Here is an 18,308-nt window from a genome sequence, read left to right as displayed (position 1 = left end):
TTTCTGTTACACGGTTTTCATTCTTAGTTCGAGTGGGACAGGGATTTCTTCAGTTCAGAAGCTCCAATCTGAGTTTATAAATTCTAGCCTGTTTTTTTCCTTGTTACAAGATTTCTAAATCTGTTCCTGTTTTATTTACCTTTATAGTTAGAGCATGCCTGACTTTCATGATACTTTGAGGTCCTCTGCCGAAACCCATCATCTGCCTTTAAATTCCGAATCCCCTAATCATTTGCTATTATTAAGGGAAAAAAGAGAAGAAAATCCTGACCGAAAAAGAAAACAGTGCCCAGATTTTGTTTTTGTTTTTTTTTTTATTAAGGATTAAAAAAAAATGTTTATTTTGAGAGAGAGTGCATATGTGCACGTGAGTGGGGGAGTGGCAGAGAGAGAGGAAGAGACACAGAATCCCAAGCAGGCTCTGCACTTTGAGTACAGAGTGTGATATGGGGCTTGATCCCATGGACCGTGAGAACATGACCTGAACCAAAATCAAGAGTCAGATACCTAACCAACTGAGCCACCTAGGCCCGCCCCCAGATTTTGGTTTCTAAACAGCATTCTCCAATAAAGGCAGTCAGGACTCCTTGATGAATTGGTTGATTTCAAGTTTGGGGAAATACAAGATGAGCTTGGAACATCTTTTGGTACCTGAAAATAAGTGCTCAACAAAACAAACAAAAATACCAAAGAATAAAAAGGGAAGTAAAAAAGATACAGGAACAATTTGAAGGGGATCTCAGTGACCAAAGCCAGCACAAAATAATGATAGTAATCAATTGTAATCCATGAGTCCATACTACATCAAATAAACAACTGGACAAATGGAGAAAAAATAGTCCTTTCTTATAGTAGAATCCTAATTTACACATCTGGAAGGAATGATGGAAATAATTTGCCATTAGGCAAACCCACAAGTAATAATTGTAGGCAGGAGCTGTCCGTGGATGCTAAAGTTAGCAAAAACTGTGATGAGAAACAGAGTATTTGCTTAGTCTCAGTAGATTTCCCCATAAGGTCCTTATTAATTACAAAAGGAAAAATAATAGCTTCATGGTGGAGAACTCTGACAATACCAGCTTAACCAGCGATCAGTTTCAGCCTCAGTAATAGACACTGACATCATGGACGCTTTGCACTGAGAAGGGCACAGCATCATTTCTGTGATATTCTTGCCAAAAATGCACTACCTCAATTTAATCGTGAAGAAAGATCAGACAACCCCCAATTGAGGGCCATTCTATAAAATAACTGCCCCAAACTCTGTTAAGTCTTTATGACCTCTTAGTCACCCATCTCTAGGTATTTAGTTTCAAAAATTTCTTCTGTTAATAAACTTTTATAACTCCTTATCCCCATATAAAACTTTGGTTCCCTATCTCCCTTCTTGTTTGTTTTTACTGAGAGGGAAAGGAAATGGAGTATACGGAGCTCAGAGAATGATCAGGAATTTTGAATTATTTCACTGGAGAGAACTGATTTTTGGACTAAGTGTCAACTGCTCTTCCTCAGGAAAGCAGGGAATTCTCAATGACATGGCCCTTCATTTACTAGACTAAGAATAGAACACTACTATTCTGGCCAGTCTGTGTTCCCAGTCTGCTACTCACTGTCCAGCACTTGAGTGTTTTTGTCTTACTTCCTTTGTTGTTGTTTTAAGTAGGCTCCACACCCAGCGTGGAGCCCGACTTGGGGGCTCAAACTCAGGACCCTGAGATTAAGTCCTTAACCGGACTGAGCCACCCAGGCCCCTTCACTTCCTTTGTTTTTATAATGAAATCTTAGATGTGCTAATTTAGACCAGAGGAGATCCTATCTAGGCCTGGCTTTCTATCACAGATGCTATAGCTTGTAAATACCTGCTGTAAAATAACTACTATCTTGTTGGCAGAGTTTCAGAAACTTTGGAGGAGTGTCACCGTGGATTCGATGGATGAGGAGAAAATTGAAGAATATCTGAAGCGACAGGGTATTTCTTCCATGCAGGAATCTGGACCAAAGAAAGTGGTAAGTAGTCTCCTGGGAAAAAAAAACAAAAACCCGAAAACATAATCCTCTGTTCTTTGAACTGTGAGCCTGCTTTCTGTTCTCTCCGAAGAACTGGTAATCAGTTCTCCTTTCCAGTTTTTTCTCAGTGTCCTAATCAGTGATCTTAGATGCAAGCCCGATTATGTCTGGTGTATTGAGGGCCACAGGTGCTCTCTGCCCTCTGGTGCCCCCACATCTGCCCCCTGGTGCTGCTACCCAGCCATGTGAGAGCTTTCCTCATTACGCCTCCAGCCCTTGTGCTAGCAGTGACTGCTTGTAAGTCATAATGAATGTTTTCTAGTGCCCATGTGTTCCCTCCCCTTGCTCCATGAGCCCTGTGGTCTTGGCACCTGGCTCTGCCTTAGCCCTGATCACATTGAATTGTCCTTGCTGACTTTCAGATTCCTTAGGAACCAGATACTATCTCTTAGTCTCAAAGCTTGATCAGAGGAGGGATTTGTAATTGAAAGATGACTTGTGATCTAATTGCCTTGTACCAGCTAACCAGTTGTCTGTAGTCCAAGGACAAACCCAGTCAGGGGAATAATTCACCAACACCCTAGACTGTAGCTGCTCTGCTCCTCCCCTTTCCCAGGTGTACCGTCAGTCTTTGTAGCTTGCCTTCTTTGTGATTGTGTGTGTGTGTTTTATGCAGTGAGTTTTTAAGACTCCTTAAAAGGCAGGATTTACTGCCCAGTGATCTCCGTGAATTAGTGTGGTTGCAGCACTTTATGAGGTATTTTTTCCTATCATTGCTTTGTGGGGTTTTTTTAATCGTGTGATTTTAAATTTCAAATGTACAGAAAAGAATGGAGAATAATATTTAACAATTCTTTGTGTGCCTGTCCACTCCCCAATTTTGCCGTATTTCAGATCCTTTTTTTATTGGATATACTTAAACCTAATGATAGAGATGAAAAACAAAGAGCTTTACTGTCTCTTTTTTAATCCACTTAGTGTGGAGAATAGTTGTGGTAAGGTAGTCTCAATGGGGGTGTGCACGGCACCATAACACGTGCTCCGTTGTGCTGGGGATTGGTATGGGAGGCTGGGCCACTGAGCAGGAAAAAGGTTTCTTTGCTGCTGGTTTGAGTGTCATTAGTAAATCCTCACCATTCTGCCGCTCTGAATATCTGTATCTGATTTTACTTTTCTTGTAGGCCCCTATTCAGAGAAGGAAAAAACCTGCTTCACAGAAAAAGCGACGGTTTAAGACCCACAATGAACATCTGGCTGGAGTGCTGAAGGACTACTCGGACATTGCTCCTAGCAAATAGCCAACAGTTTTATTTGTGAGCAAAGAGTTCAGTACCATGTCAAGGTCTTTCTTGTTGATGCTGGGCTCTGAAGACTGTCTTCCCATTCTATTTCTTAGGACTGAGGAGAGGAGCAGTTCAGTTTACATAACAAGAGCAAATTACCAAACTCCAAGCGTATTTTAATTGAATGGGCTAATGTGATATTCCCTGTTAACCTTCTGTTACTTCCGGGGAAAGGCGCTTAGCATGGCGTGCAAGTGTCTTTGCTACTTATCTCTCTTTCTAAGTGGTTCCTGGTTCCATTTTTCTTCCTTTCTTCCTTTCGAACAAGTTTGCAGATAGTCTTGAATGCAATTTTGTTTGTTCTGAAAGGACATATTTATAATAAAATCACTGTAGAAGGAACTCGAAGATGTTCGTGGATTCAGTTTGTATTCCTTCTGTTCTTGGCAGTGGCAGACGGCAGCTCCGGCCTTTCACTCCCACAGGATGCCTGTTTGGGACCTTGTCGGACGCTGTCATCTGTGCTGTGGTGCTGAACACACGGATTTCACAATTGGAACACACCGTGTCCCCTTTGTTAGCAAATGTGACAATAAAGATACACTGCATGTGATTTTTAATGTTTTCTTTGATGAGCATAAGTCAGTATTATTTGCTTTTTTAAAGTTTATTTTGAGAGAGAACACGCATGCGTGTGTAAGAGTGGGGGAGGGGCAGAGGGAGAAGGACAGAGAATCACAAGCAGGCCCTGCACTGTCATTGCGGAGCTGGCATAAGTCAGTATTTAGCTTCTTGGATTTTGCAAGTCATGGGCTCATGCCATCTCCATCAAAGGTGGATCGAGTCTTCTGGCCAACCTAAACATCACCTTTACCCTGTCCTGCTCCTCCTCATCGGATCTGACCATGATGTTTTTCGGGGGGAGGCTCCCTCTATCTCCTCTCCCTGTCACTGGTCGAGCTCATGAGAGCCGTTATCTAATCCGTGGGTTCGTAACAGTTATGGTAATTTATAGGAAGTCTGCTTGGTTGTTCCAGCCTTCAGTGGTGGACTACCTACCTGTTTCCTTCCCTCTGCTTGTTATATGGTGTGGGAGTCCTTAGGGTTGATCCATACAGTCCGCATATCATAAATTGAAATTGCAGTGGATTATAAAAATCAGGTTCAGTGCTCTCAAAAAAGGTGTGATGGCAAACCCAGAGTGGCAAGTACTCTGTGCAGATGATGGGTTTTTTTCTGTTTTAGTTTTTATCCTTTCTATTTATTTCTCATCCGTTTACATAGTCCTCTTACCGCTTACGTCTTTCGTATGTGCCAGCCCCAAAACATGGCCCCAGAAGATGTAAAACTAAGGCTCCCCATCGTAATTTACTTGTTTATTTAAAAGAGAAGGTGAGAGAGAGAGAGAGAGAGAGAGAGAGAGAGAGAGAGAGAGAGAACCCCAAGCAGGCTTTGCACTGTCAATGCAGAGCCTGACACTGAGATCATGACCTGAGCTGAAATCAAGAGTTGGACGCTTATGCAACTGAACCACCCAGGTGCCCCTCCCCACGGTAATTTAGAACATGGGAAACTCAACATGCCTTTGTTTCAGTTCTTTTTTTTTTGGCGGGGGGGCGGGGGGGGGAGTGCATGGGTGGCTTTGCCAGTAAGGAGAAACTTTTCAAACATTAAATGTCTTATGACACAAAACTAGTTTTCTTGTGAAAATTCTGGTGCAAGCTTATCTCCAAGTATACCTACTTTTTTGTGGTCTATATACATCAGCCGGTTTTATTTTCCAGTCTTATTGAGATGTAACTGACATAAAGCATGAGTTTAAGGTGTACAGTATAATGACTTGACTTACGTATATTATGAAATAACCACAAGAGATAATATCCACCATCTCATATAGATACAAAAAAATAGAAACAAATTATTTTTCCTTGTGGTGAGAACTCTTAGATTTACTCTCTTAATATGTATCATATATACCTTTCATATATACCATACAACAGTGTTAACTGTAGTATATTACATCCCAATACTTACTTATCTTGAAACTGGAAGTTTGTACCTTTTCACCACCTCCATCCAATTTCCTCTGCCTGACTCCTGCCTGTGATAACCACAAGACTGATCTCTTTGCCTTTGAGATTTTATTCGTTTGGTTTCACATATAAGTGAGATCACATAGAATTTGCCTTTGTTTATCTGTCATACTTCACTTAGCATAATGCTGTCAAGGTTCATCAATGTTTCAAATGGCAGATTTCATTCTTATTACGGCTGAATAGTATTCCGTTAATATTATTTCATTCCATCCACAATTTTTATTCACTTCTCTGTTGATAGAAACTTAGGTTGTTTCCATGGAGATGCAGACAGCTCTTCCATATAGTTTTTTTTGTTTTGTTTTGTTTTGTTTTGTTTTACTTTGGATGTATTCCCAGAAGTGGGATTGCTAGATTACATGGTAATTCTATTTTTTACTTTTTTTGAGGAACCTCAATATTTTCTCTAGTGGCTGTATCAGTTTATAGTCTCACCAGTAGTGCACAAGGGTTCCCTGTTCTCTACATGTCAGCATTTGTGATTTCTTGTCTTTTTGATGGTAGCCATTTTAATAGCATTAAAACGCCTCACTGTGGTTTTAATTTCCATTCCCCTAATTATTAGTGATGTTGAACACCTGTTCATGTGCCTGTTGGTCATTTGTATATTTTCTTTAAAAGAATGTCTATGTGGTCTTTTGCCCACTTTTTAGTTGGATTTTTTTTTCTTGTATGAGTTTTTTTTGTATTTTTGAATATTAACCTCTTATCAGATACATGGTTTACAAATATTTTTTCCCCAATTTGTAGGGTTTTTTTTCAATTTGTAGATTGTTTCTTTGCTGTGTAAAAGCTTTTTGGATATATATATATATATATATATATATATATATATATATATAGTCCCATTTGTTTATTTCTAATTTTGTTGCTTGTGTGTAGTATTCAAAAGATCATCATCTACCCATGTCAAGGAGCTTTTTTCCTATCTTTTCTTCTAGGAGTTTTATGGTTTCCACTCTTATATTTAAGTCTTTAATCCATTTTGAGTTAATTTCTGGGAGTGGTATAATATTGAGGTCTAGTTTCATTCTTATATGTATGAATGTCCAATTTTTCCAGCACCATTTTCTGAAGAGACTCTTCTTTATTGACTCTTCTTGGCTCCCTTGTCAAATACTAGTCGATACTATTTGATACTGTTTTAATTACTATAGCATTATAGTGTAGCTTGAAATCTGGAAGTGTGATGCCTCTGACTTTGTTGTTTTTTCTCAGGATTGCTCTAGCTATTTGGGGTCTTTTGTGGCTCCATATAAATTTTAGGAGTGTTTTTTCTGCCTCAGTAGGAAATGCCATTGGAATCTTGATAAGGATTGCATTGAATCTGTTAGTGTATAGGAAAGCTGCTGATTTTCGCATGTTAATTTTGTATCCTGCAACTTTACTGAATTTGTTGATTAGATCCAGCAATTTTTTGGTGGAGTCTTTAGGATTTTCTCTATTTAAAATCATGTCATCTGCAAATAGAGACAGTTTTACTTCCTTTCCAGTTCTGATGCCTTTTATTTTTCTTGCCTGATTGCTCTGGCTAGCATTGCCAGTACTATGTTGAGTAGGAGTGGTGAGATTGGGCACCTTTGTCTTGTTCCTGGTCTTCAAGGAAAAGCTTTTAACCTTTCGCTATTAAATATGATGTTAGCTGTAGGCTTGTCGTATATGGCTTTTATCATGTTGGTATGTTCCTTCTGTATCTGATTTGTTGAGTTTTTATCATAAATGGATGTTGAATTTTGTTAAATGCTTTTTCTGTATCGATATTTTTTATATCATTCTGTTGATATGGTGTATCACATTGATTTGCATAGGTTAAAGTGTTGTGGCATCCTAAGGATAAATCCCACTTGATCGTTATGAAAGGTCTATTTAATGTGTTGTCAAATTTGGTTTGCCAGTATTTTATTGAGATTTTTTTGCATCTGTGTTCATCAGGGATATTGGCCTGCAGTTATTTCTAGTAGTGTTCTTTTTGGCTTTGGTACCATTGAAATGCTAGCCTTGTAAAATGATTTTGGGATGTTCTCTTTGAGTTTTTGGAAGTTTGAGAAGCATTGGCATTAATTCTTTAAATGTTTGGTGAAATTCAACTTGAAGCCATCCTGGGTCCTGGGTTTTCTTTGTTGGGGGATTTTTGATTGCTTATTCAGTTTCCTACTAGTAATTGGTCTGTTTAGATTTTCTGCTTATTCCAGATTTAGACTTGGTAGGTTGTATTCTCTTGGTAGGTTGTATTCCTGGGGCACCTGGGTGGCTCAGTCTATTGAGCGTCCGACTATGGCTCAGGTCATGATCTCACAGTTCACGAGTTCAAGCCCTGCATTGGGCTCTGTACTGACAGCTCTGAGCCTGGAGCCTGCTTCTGATTTTGTGTCTCCCTCTCTTTCTGCCCCTCTCCCACTTGTGCTCTCTCTCTCAAAAATAAATAATAAAAACATTTTAATAAAAAAAATTTTTTTTTATGTTTTCCATTTTAGGGTACCTGGCTGGCTCAGTGGAACATGTGACTCTTGATCTTGAGGTAGTGAGTTCAAGCCCCATGTTGAGCATAGAGCTTACTTAAACAAAAACTTATTTTCCATTTCTTCTAGGTTATCTAGTTTGTTGGTATATAGTTCATAAGAGCCTCTTATCCTCTGTATTTCTGTGGTATTTGTTGTAATGTTTCCTTTCTCATTTATAATTGTGTTGATTTGGATCCTCTCTTTTTCTTGGTTAGTCTAGCAAAATGTCAATTTTATCTTTTCAAAGTACCATCTCTTTGACTCCTCTTTTCTATTGTTTATCTGTTCTGTATCATATTTCTTTTTGCTCTGATCTTTATTATATCTTTCCTCCTGTTCACTTTTGGCTGAGTTCTTCTTCTAGTTCCTTAATGCTTGGAGTTATTTGCAGTCTTACGTTTTGTCTAAAGGTGTTTATTGCTGTGAACTTCATTTAAGAACTGCTTTTGCTGCATCTCAAGTTTTGGTAGATTGTGTTTGCATTTTTGTCTCAAGATACTTTTTAATTTCCTGTTTAATTTCTTCTTTGATCCATTGGTGGTTCAGGAGAGTGTTTAATTTCTATATATTTGTGAATTTTCCAGTTTTCCTTCTTTTATTAATTTCTGGTTTCATACCATTGTGGTCAGAGAACATACTTGGCATGATTTTAACCTTGTTAAATGAAATGTCCTGAGACTTAATTTTTGGCTTACCATATGGGTTATCCTAGAAAATGTTCATGCGTGCCTGAGAATGTTCTGTATATGTTTGTTAGGCCAATTTGGTCTGTAAGTATTGTTCAGATCTGCTGTTTCCTGCTGGTTCTTTGGATGATCCATCCATGTTGAGTGGGGTATTAAAGCCCCCAGCTACTAATGTTTCACTGTTTATTTTTCCTTTTAGCTCTGTTAGTTTTTGCTGTATATATTTAGATATTCTGATATTGGTGCATAAGTATTTATAACTGTCAGATCTTCTTGAAGAATTGACCCTCTTATCAATATATGATGATCTTTGTATCTTTTTATCATTTAAGAAAATTTTATTTATTTATTTTGAGAGAGAGAGAATCTCAATCAGACTCCACACTGTCAGTGCAGAGCCTGACCCGGGGCTTGAACTCACAAACCATGAGATCATGACCTGAGCCAAAATCAAGAGTTGGACACTTAACCAACTGAGCCACCCAGACACTCCTTTACCAATTTTATAAGCCTATTTTGTCTGATAAATGTGCAGCTACTCTTGCTTTTTCTTTTTTTTTTTTTCATATCATTTCCTTGAAATATCTTTCACCATCCCTTCATTTTTAGTATATGTGTATCTCTCTTTTTTTTTTTTTTTCTTCTTTTTTTAAGTAGGCTTCATGCTCAGCCTGGAGCCCAGTGTGGGGCTTGAACTCACAACCCTGAGATAAGAAGACCTGGATGCTTAGCTGACTGAGCGACTGAGGAGCTCCATTCTGTGTGTGCCTTAAGGCTAAAGTCAATGTCTCATAGACAGCACTTCATTGGATCTTTGTTTTTTAATAGGTGTTCTGTGTGTATCAGTTGCAGAATTCACTTAGGCTTAACGGAATTATTGACGGGCAGACTTATAGTTGCTATTTTGTTAAATTTTTTAGACTCATTTTTGTAGTTTTATAGATCCATTATTCCTTGTGTCAAATTTTATTTTTGTGTCTTTTTTAAAGACACAAAATTTTTATTTATCTTGAGAGAGAGCATGGGAAGGGGACAGAGGGAGAGAGAGAATCCCAAGCATGCTCTGCACTAATAGCCACAACCAGCACAATGGGGCTTGATCTCACAAACTGGGAGATCATGACCTGAGCCAAAGTCAAGAGTTGGCCACTTAACTGACCGAGCCACTCAGGTGCTCCTGTTTTGTTTTTTTTTTTTTTTTTTTTTTTTTATGTCTTTTGTATCAATATGCTTTGACTTGTTTATCATGCCCCTTTGTGTAATTACTATAGGTTTTTCCCTGTGGTTGCCATAAAGTTTATATAAAATATCTTAAAATTGTAACACCTTATTTTAACCTGATAACTTCAATAGGATTTCTCAACCTTACCTTTTACTTTTCCTCCTGCTCACACTTTGTTACTGATATTAAAGTTTATGTATTTTTAATACTGTGTAACTAATAACAGATTATTGTTATTCTTTTTCCTGTTTATTTTTTAACTTTTAAACTAGAGTTCTAAGTGAACTGTGCACTGTTATTATCATGTTACAGAATCTGACCTTGACTATATTACCATTACCAGTGAGTTTTACTTTCTGTGGTTTTTCAATGTTAATTAGTGTCTTTTTACTTCCAAGAACTCCCTTTAGCATTTCTTGTAAGGCAGGTCTAGTGGTGTTGACTTCCCTCAGCTTTTGTTTTTTGGGGAAAGTCTTTATTTCACCATTTCTAAAGGCCAGCTTTTCCAAGTATAGAATTCTTGGTTGACAGGTTTATTTTTCTTTTGACATTTTGAATAGGTCATCCTATTCTCCCCTGGCTTGAAATGTTTCTGATTAGAAATCCTCTGGTGGTCTTATGTGGGTTCTTTGTAAATCATTTCCTTTTCTCTTGCTTTCAAAATTCTGTCTATGACTTTTGACAATTTTTTTAACGTGTCTTGGTGTATCCCTATTCAGGTTCACCCTATTCAGGTTCAACCTATTTGGGGTCCTCTGGGCCTTGGGATCTGGATGTATCTCTCTCCTAGGTTTGGGAAGTCTTTTGCCATTATTGCTTTACATACAGTCTCTCTTCTCCTTCTGGAATTCCCATAATGTGAATATTGTTTCTTTTGATTGTGTCCAGTAAATCCTGTAGGTTTTCCAACTCCTTTTCGTTCTTTTTTCTTTTTGCCCCTCTGACCGGATAATTTCTAGTGTCCTTTCCCCCAGTTTGCTGATTCTTCTACATGGGTGAGTCTGCTTTTCAAACTTAAGTTCTTCAGTGGGGTCACTTTATTTTCAGTTCTAGGATTTTTTTAACGCTTTTTATTTCGCTATTGAACTTACAGTTTTGTTCTTTGATTGTTTTTTGACGTCTGTGTGTTCTTGTAATTCACTACATCTCAAAAGGAATATCTGGAATTCTTTGGCAGTTCACAGATCTCCATTTGTCTCAAGACTGTACATGTTTACTTTGGCATAGACAGTTTGGTTTTCTGGATGTGTCTGCTGGTAATGTCATTGGGCAGGTAGGGCTTGCTGTCAGGTCTATTTCTTGATGAAGTCACTGCCCGGGCTCTGAGCTCAGGGGTGCTGGGGGTGTTACTGGCTGTGATCAGTCGGGTAGGACGGCTGGCTTGGTTCCCTGGCAAAGTGGGTCTATAGGATGGGCTCCACGGTTGCCTGGGTTCTGTGGTCAGGCTTTCTAGATGGTCAGGACTGGGTACTGTACTCAGTAGGCGGGGCTATGAATTAGCTTCTCTGCACTGGGAGGGCAGCAGGACAGGCCCCAGGGCCTGCCTGCATGGCTCAGTTTGCATCCCCAAATCAGGCATGGCTGAACATTGAATTCCCTGGCTAGTTGGGGCCCATGGTTCTGCTCTGCAGATGGGGATCACACTCTGTGCTCTGTGTTCAAGTACTACTGTAAGCGGGTCTGTTGGATGGTCCATACAGCCCCCTGTGTGCTCTGGTGAGGTTCCCTGGCTGGCTGGGCTAAATGCTGTATTCAGCAATGGCTGAGGCCATGACTTAGTTTCCCTGCGCAGGCTTAGCAGGAGAACTACCTTAAAGGCCGGTAAGACATTTTTTTTAAGTGTATTTATTTACTTAGAGTGCAATGTGAGCGGGGGAGAAGCAGGGAGAGAATCCCAAGCAGGCTCCGTGCTGTCAGCCCAGAGCCCAGCATGGGCCTCGAAATCCTGAACAGTAAGATCACGACCTAAGCTGAAATAAAGACTTAGCCGCTTAACCAACTGAGCCACACAGGTACCCCAAGACTTTGTTGTTTTGACTCAAGCCAACCCACATGCCATGTTCTCTGGCTGAACAGGGCTACTGGCTTTGCTCTGCAGACTGCTGAGGTCTGCCTGCCAGACTGAGCGCTGTGGGCTATGTGGCTTTCTAGCTATTCTGGCCAGGCTCTCTGGTCTGGCAGGGCCGAGAGCTACACTCACCATTGGCTAGGCTTATGACTCCACTCCCTCTAGGGCTGTAAAGTCTCTTCGTTTGAGGACCTAAATCAGGCAGAGCTGCACCCCACTGACTTCCCTGGTCATACTGTGTCACTGACTTGCTTTTGCAGATGAACAACAAAGTCACCGCTAGAACTGCTCCTTGGGCGCTGCAAGTGGGAATGTGGGCTGCTGAGATCCAAGTGCTGGTTGTTGCAAGCCCTTCCTCCCTGCTCTGTCATCATCAGATTCTCCTGGTCAAGCTCCATAGATTCCCCTGAAATCTCCGTGTAGCCAGACCGGCATCGGGGCTCCTAAGAAGTGACCCATGACTGGGGAGCTTGATGGACACCCTGGGCTGTTTTTCCCCTGGAGGAACCACAGGTCTAGGGGAGGGCAGTGCAGTCTGTGGGTAGTCGCGCCTTTATTCTTCTGATATGGTCTGTCTTGGTCTCCGGGGTACAGGAGGGTACTTCAGCCTTGCCTTTGTTGTGTTCCAGAATTCTCTGTGGTATTTTGTCCTTGTATAGTTGTTCTCGTGAGGGGAAGCAAAGTCAGGAACGACCTATGTTGCCATCTTGGTGATATGGCCTGGAAATGCATTTTGGACATCTCAAGTACTTCAGCTTGTTTGGCAAGGAGACAGACCCGAAGGCCCTCATCCCGGATTCTCAAGGTAAGATATTTTATTGCCAGGTATGTATTGCTAGTACTTTCTAGCCAAGCCTGTGCTCACCAATATTGTAAACCAGGTTGATAACTTATTTCTGTTCTCTTGTCTAAATTCATTTCAAAACTGAGGAAATTGAGGTCTAGAGAAATGCAGTGTTTTGCTAAATTGTCACACGTGCAAATTCGGTAGCTTTACCTCATTCACTTGCATTTTGTGTGTGTGTGTGAAGACTTGATCCGCTTTGCCTGCTGTGCAGCAGAGAATTTTCTCCATATACCCCCTCTTGTGGTACGGGGATCGGGTCACAGCCTTTGTGGGAAATTGTGACAGGGTCCCAGTTGTGTCTCACTAAGAAGAAATATTTTACGTGGGCTTCTGGGCGTCTAAAACCATATCCACCAGAAATTCAAGTTAGAGTTGAAGTCCCATTCTTGCCTCTGCCCATTTCTGCGGCAGCTGCTGGGCGTTTAGAAGCAACTGGGAAGAGGAAAAAAAAAAAAGCAACTGGGAAGGAAAAAAAAAGCAACTGGGAAGGGGTGTGGCTGGGTGAGTGAAATGGTGAAGACCATATTGATCTCCAACAGATGACAGTCACCGGAGCTCTTAGGCGATAGCCGAGACAGATGCAGCCGTGCCCGGTTAAGACGTAAACCTTGAACCTATGGCTGCCGCCATCACAGCCTGGAAGCATGGCCAGATGCTGGTGGGAGCTGGGACCCCTGGAGCAGGGTATCGACAAGAAGGCAGTGTGGGGCCTCCCACTGTTTCCAGTCAGTGTTCGTAGGGAGGGCGCAGCGAATGTGCAGTCCTTGACCCGTTTTGTGAGCCGTTTGAAATCACAAGCAGAGAAGACATGTTCTGGACATGGGATTATGGCATTTGGATTTATAAACTCCCCCTTTCCTACCAGCTAATGACTTTCCGAGGCAAAAGGGGTGAGGCTCCACCTCCCCTCTTCCCTGTAGCCACTGTTTTTATAGGTTTCATTTGTCAGGAAGATTTTGGGTTTCCTGTCTTCTTTGGATTGTTCTTAGCAAGCCGACCAGCACTGTCCCCATGCGGCAAGGCTGGTGTATGGACAGCGGCAATGGCTGGTCATCAATGCATTGCTGTCCTTGGGCGGGACGTTCTGTTCTTTCCCAGTGTGTGTTTTGGGAGCTTGTCCTGAGCTTGTCCTGCTAGGTGTTCTGTGGGCAGAGGGGGGACAGGTTCAAGGGCCTCTAAGTCACTTCTTACACTAATGGGATCCCTGCCCTGTTGCGGTGGTGTTGTGGTGGGGAAGTGCACCCTACGTGGGGCTCAAACTCGTGACCCTGAGATCAAGAGTCACCTGCTTCACCGACTCAGCCAGCCAGGTGCCCCGAGTGAGTGCACTTTGGAAACACAGAGCCAGAATAGGCCTTGGCATTGCCTGTTGACCTTCCTTCTGACTATAGTGAAGAAGAAGAAAGAAGAGCATTTCACAGAAGGACTTCGATTAGAAATAAATGTGGCTGGTGCCTGGCAAGAGTGAGCGGGCTGCTGCCACAGGCTCCACGGGGAGGGGGCTGGGCCTGCATGCTCCCTGGGACTCAGACCATGTGGTTTCAAGCAAGACCTTGTGAGAACCCAGTGACTTTCAACCACCTGGAACTGTGCAGTACTCATACTTCAAAAGATATCCAATGCAAAGACTTAAGTAGTTTTTAAAAGTAAAAATACAGGATGCCAAGGATAGCCTGAATTTGGCAAGACCAGCTCCGGAAACACCAACAGCAGGTTTACCTTGCACTTGACTTTTGTCAGGTTTGGCTTTCTTGCTGAGCCCCTCCCTCCCAAGGCCTGTGTTCTAGTTTTAGGGGAAAGTGGTCCTTGTTTAGGTAATTGTTGTAACGTGAGCATTTCTCCGAGTTTGGATTGAGTTTAAGCACTTGCCCTGGTGCCGAGTCTGCTGGGGATTCCATCTCCTCTCCCTGCCACTCCCCTCCCCTCTCAGAAATAAACATTAAAAAAAAAAATCTGCCCTAATTTTCTAATTTAGTGCTACTTAGCCTGGTCAGAGCTTCAGGTGGATTTTAAGCAAGAGAGATGTGTGAGCAATGGAGGATGGAACGCTCACTGTCATGTTTATGGGCAAAGTAAATTCTCATTTGCGGGGACGGGGCCACTTTCCTTCCTTACAGAGCGAGAGGCAGTGTGGTTTTGACTCTGGAAGTAGCGGGAAAATAGCACCTGTGCGTGGTGCTGTGGAAAAGGACAAAGGAAGAGGAGGAATTCTTGTGGCATTGCTGGTATCTTTGGGGACTTGGGGCAGTTACAGATCCTGGCCAGTTTAGGGAGGCATGACTGCCACTTCAGTACTTCTAGAAGGTTCCGCAGCAGAGCTTAATCGTGGCAGTGTTCAATTTTTCCTAATTTGGGGCCTTAAGCAGTTAGCTACCTGCATATGGTTTTTCAACATCACAGCATTTTATTTATTTATTTTTTATTTATTTTTTTTTTTAAATTTTTTTTTTCAACGTTTATTCATTTTTGGGACAGAGACAGAGCATGAATGGGGGAGGGGCAGAGAGAGAGGGAGACACAGAATCGGAAACAGGCTCCAGGCTCTGAGCCATCAGCCCAGAGCCTGACGCGGGGCTCGAACTCCCGGACCGCGAGATCGTGACCTGGCTGAAGTCGGACGCCTAACCGACTACGCCACCCAGGCGCCCCAACATCACAGCATTTTAGTGTAGGTGTCTTGACTACAGTTTCAGGTAACACTTCACCAGTGGCCAGTATTCTTGTGCCTTCTAAGAATGTTGGAGTGTGTGATGTCAAGAGAAGGTGTGGGACTTAGAGTTGAAGGTTAAGAGGAAACTGGGTAGGAAAGCTCCTTTTACCCAAAATCTGCATGTCCCTGGTGGTATGGAACACAGGGAATCCGAATGTGTTCCTCCCGCTACAGGCACCCAGCCCAGAGCCCTCAGAGATAGCTAGTGGATTCCTGTTGCCCTGATACCGGCTGTGAAGAGAGACAGAATTCAAAGATGTCAGACATGCCTGCCTCATTCTCCAGAAGGTTCCATATGCCACACGACTCAGGACCCAAAGATGCCCGGATTTGTGGGGAACTCACAGATGACGGTGGTGATTGCCAGCTGGTCCAACATCTATGCGAGAACTGGGTCCGGTGAATATGAAGCCCAGAGATGATTACCTGGAAAATATGACTGTCATTTTGTAAGTTTTAAGGTTCTTGTCCAAATTTCTTTGAATTTGCAGTTTTACCACAGAGGCAGAGGCCTAGTATTTAATTTCAGGTGTCAGTTTGATAGCTAGTCTTGTGCTCACAAGTGGTACAAGTGAACACTTGTTTGGGAGCACTTGTTTGTTTGGGGAACAAAACAGATGGCTGGCCGAGTTCTAGGAGCCTGCAGCCTGGGACGCTATGCACACGCACCAGAGGGAACAGACGTTTTTCTTCTCCCAAGTTCCCAACTCCAAAAGAATGATGGGATTCCTGCTCACCAGGTGACAGAAAAGGCAGTTTTTCAGACTGTCACGAAGCCGGTGTTTAACTGGTCAGTGGGTATGTATCCGGCGCTCACGTTAGATCGGGAAATACCCTCCATTCTTGTTGCTTGCACGTCACCTGCGGCCATCAGCACGGTGCTGACTGGGGCGCTGGTCCACCCATCCTAAGGCCCCTTGTGAAAAAGCGGTGGACGTGGTGGTGACGTCCAGGGCAGGGTGGCCCGAGGCAGGCTGTAGAGGGACTCTCCTTCGGGGCGAGCCACCCTCTGTTCCTAGGCTGCCTGGCTGGTGTGGTGGTCGAGGTGGGCTGAGGGGGGCTGTGTATTGGTTTCCTACGGTCCTACCGGGGCTCTGGGACATTGGGGGGCGTGCCTGGCCCCTGCTTCTGGTGGACAGTCCCTCTGCAAAAGGGAGGCAATCAGCGCCCACCGAGACTACCAAATAGTTACTGCTCGCTGTCACGGTTACTCAGAATTGAGCACTGCGGATTTTCCCCTCCCTTTGGTTGGGGGGGGGGGGGTGACGCAAATCACTTCATTGTCATTGCTGTCGATTCCTGGCTCATCACTTAGTATATTTAAGTTGGCAGAAAACCAACCAGACCCTTCCTTCATCGGCTTCAGATCCTCTTGAGCTAAAGCTTTGCAGGCTGAGGTGTGTGCGGAGGCTGCTGGGTGCAGCAACAGGCACGGGAAGGGTGGGATCTACTGGGAGCCTTCCTGCCGGCTCGGGAGGGCAGCCGCAAGGGGCAGGGGTCTCGGGCGTCAGCGTGTCACCGTGTGCCCCCAGTCGTCGTCTCTGGCTGTCCCATCCCTAGACTCTTCCTCAGTCTGTTCTCAGCTTTGTCGGCGCCGAGAACGAGAAAGGAATCCGCTGGGCCGCAGCGGGGCGACGCGCTTGAGCTTGCAGAAAGGAATTTGCCAAGCAACGGTGCGACAGCTGGGAGAAGCACTTCATTTTTAAAAATGACAATGGTGAAGTACCTTTAAACAGCGTATGAAAGTATAGTGGACTGTGCTGAATTTGTCTTCCTTAGAAACAACTGTATGTCCGTCTCCCCCAAGGGCCAGGCGGTGCTGAAGGCCTAGCAGGGCTTGAACCACCTCAACCCTGGCTCTTCTTGTCCACTGGTTTTGTAATGACCTTCAAAAGCTTCTTGGTATCTTTATTTCTAATGGAAAAGAAACGACCCCACACATCCCAGAACCAACCACATAATCATTAAAACATTTAAGGCTTCACGTTGTGAGCGAGCAGGCTTGTGTGATGTTTAGCTGTATTAGCAGCAGAGGATTTATTTTTACACACGGCTCTTCGGCCACAAGGGGGAGAGACCGAGTGGTCACAGGCTCCGTACCAGACTGGTTTTGAGGCTGCGAAGCTAGCTCCACGGTGTTCACTGCAGACGCCCACCGGCCGCGCCCTCTCTCCATGGGCACAGGGGCGGCTGGCGTCACAGTGAGCACACAGGCTTTGGGAGAACGTTCTAAGTGCTTCATCCGGCACGGTGCTGCCCAGACTCAGGAATGCCAGCTCAGTTCAACCAACGTTTTACAAAATCACTGCCACTGGCAGCCAGGCATGTTGGGCAAGGCCACCTCCCTTCCCCCATGCCCGCTGGGGGAGGCGCGTGCGCCAGTGGGGGTCACACCCGGGGGAGCAGGATCAATGTAAGGAAACAGCAGAACCCAAACCTGGGCCCCCCGTTTGCGTGGGCTCCTCTGGAGCTGCTGGGGCTGATGGCCCGCTCTGATCAGGAGTGCGGACCAAAGCCAGGCCTCTTTGTCCAGCTGTCAGCATGCCATCATGTAGAAGCTCCTGGATGCTTCTGACCGTCCTGGGGAAGGGTCCTACTACAACGGGGGAGATGCGCCTAGGGCTGCAGGATGCAGCTCTGTCCCTCACACCACGGTCCTAACGTCCCCTGGACTCGAGCCAGGCAAGCAGATGGCTATACATTCACAATACGATTCCGGAAATTTTGTAACGTTTAAAAACATGTCTCAAACATGCGGCTTGGAAGAAAAAAATAGATATTTTTAATAACAAGCATTCAAAAGTCAAGCACAAAAAACTGATCCAACCCAGTGTAAGTTCACCCGTCCTCTCATACTTAAAATGTTTAGTATAAAAATACTCACTCTC

The 18,308-nt window shown here is 43.5% G+C and overlaps 1 protein-coding gene across 5 annotated transcripts in view; it reads left to right on the top strand.

Moving 5' to 3' along the window:
* Window positions 1–3,903, top strand: part of GTF2E2 (general transcription factor IIE subunit 2) — an 80,316-nt gene extending 76,413 nt beyond the window's left edge. For 3 of the 5 annotated variants that reach the window (XM_045455986.1, XM_045455966.1, XM_045455976.1), the window contains 2 exons: window positions 1,892–2,007; window positions 3,189–3,903. In XM_045455986.1, coding sequence (XP_045311942.1) covers window positions 1,892–2,007; window positions 3,189–3,305 — 233 coding nt within the window. In that variant the 3' untranslated portion in view covers window positions 3,306–3,903. Of the gene's footprint in view, window positions 1–1,891; window positions 2,008–3,188 lie in introns of those variants that run through there. The other 2 variants (XM_045455997.1, XM_045456007.1) reach the window with 2 other exon arrangements.
* Window positions 3,904–18,308: the final 14,405 nt, after the last annotated feature.

The sequence above is a fragment of the Leopardus geoffroyi genome, chromosome B1 (assembly GCF_018350155.1).
Source record: "Leopardus geoffroyi isolate Oge1 chromosome B1, O.geoffroyi_Oge1_pat1.0, whole genome shotgun sequence".
NCBI classification, from domain to species: Eukaryota; Metazoa; Chordata; class Mammalia; order Carnivora; family Felidae; genus Leopardus; species Leopardus geoffroyi.
This window is presented reverse-complemented; position numbering and strand designations above follow the sequence as displayed.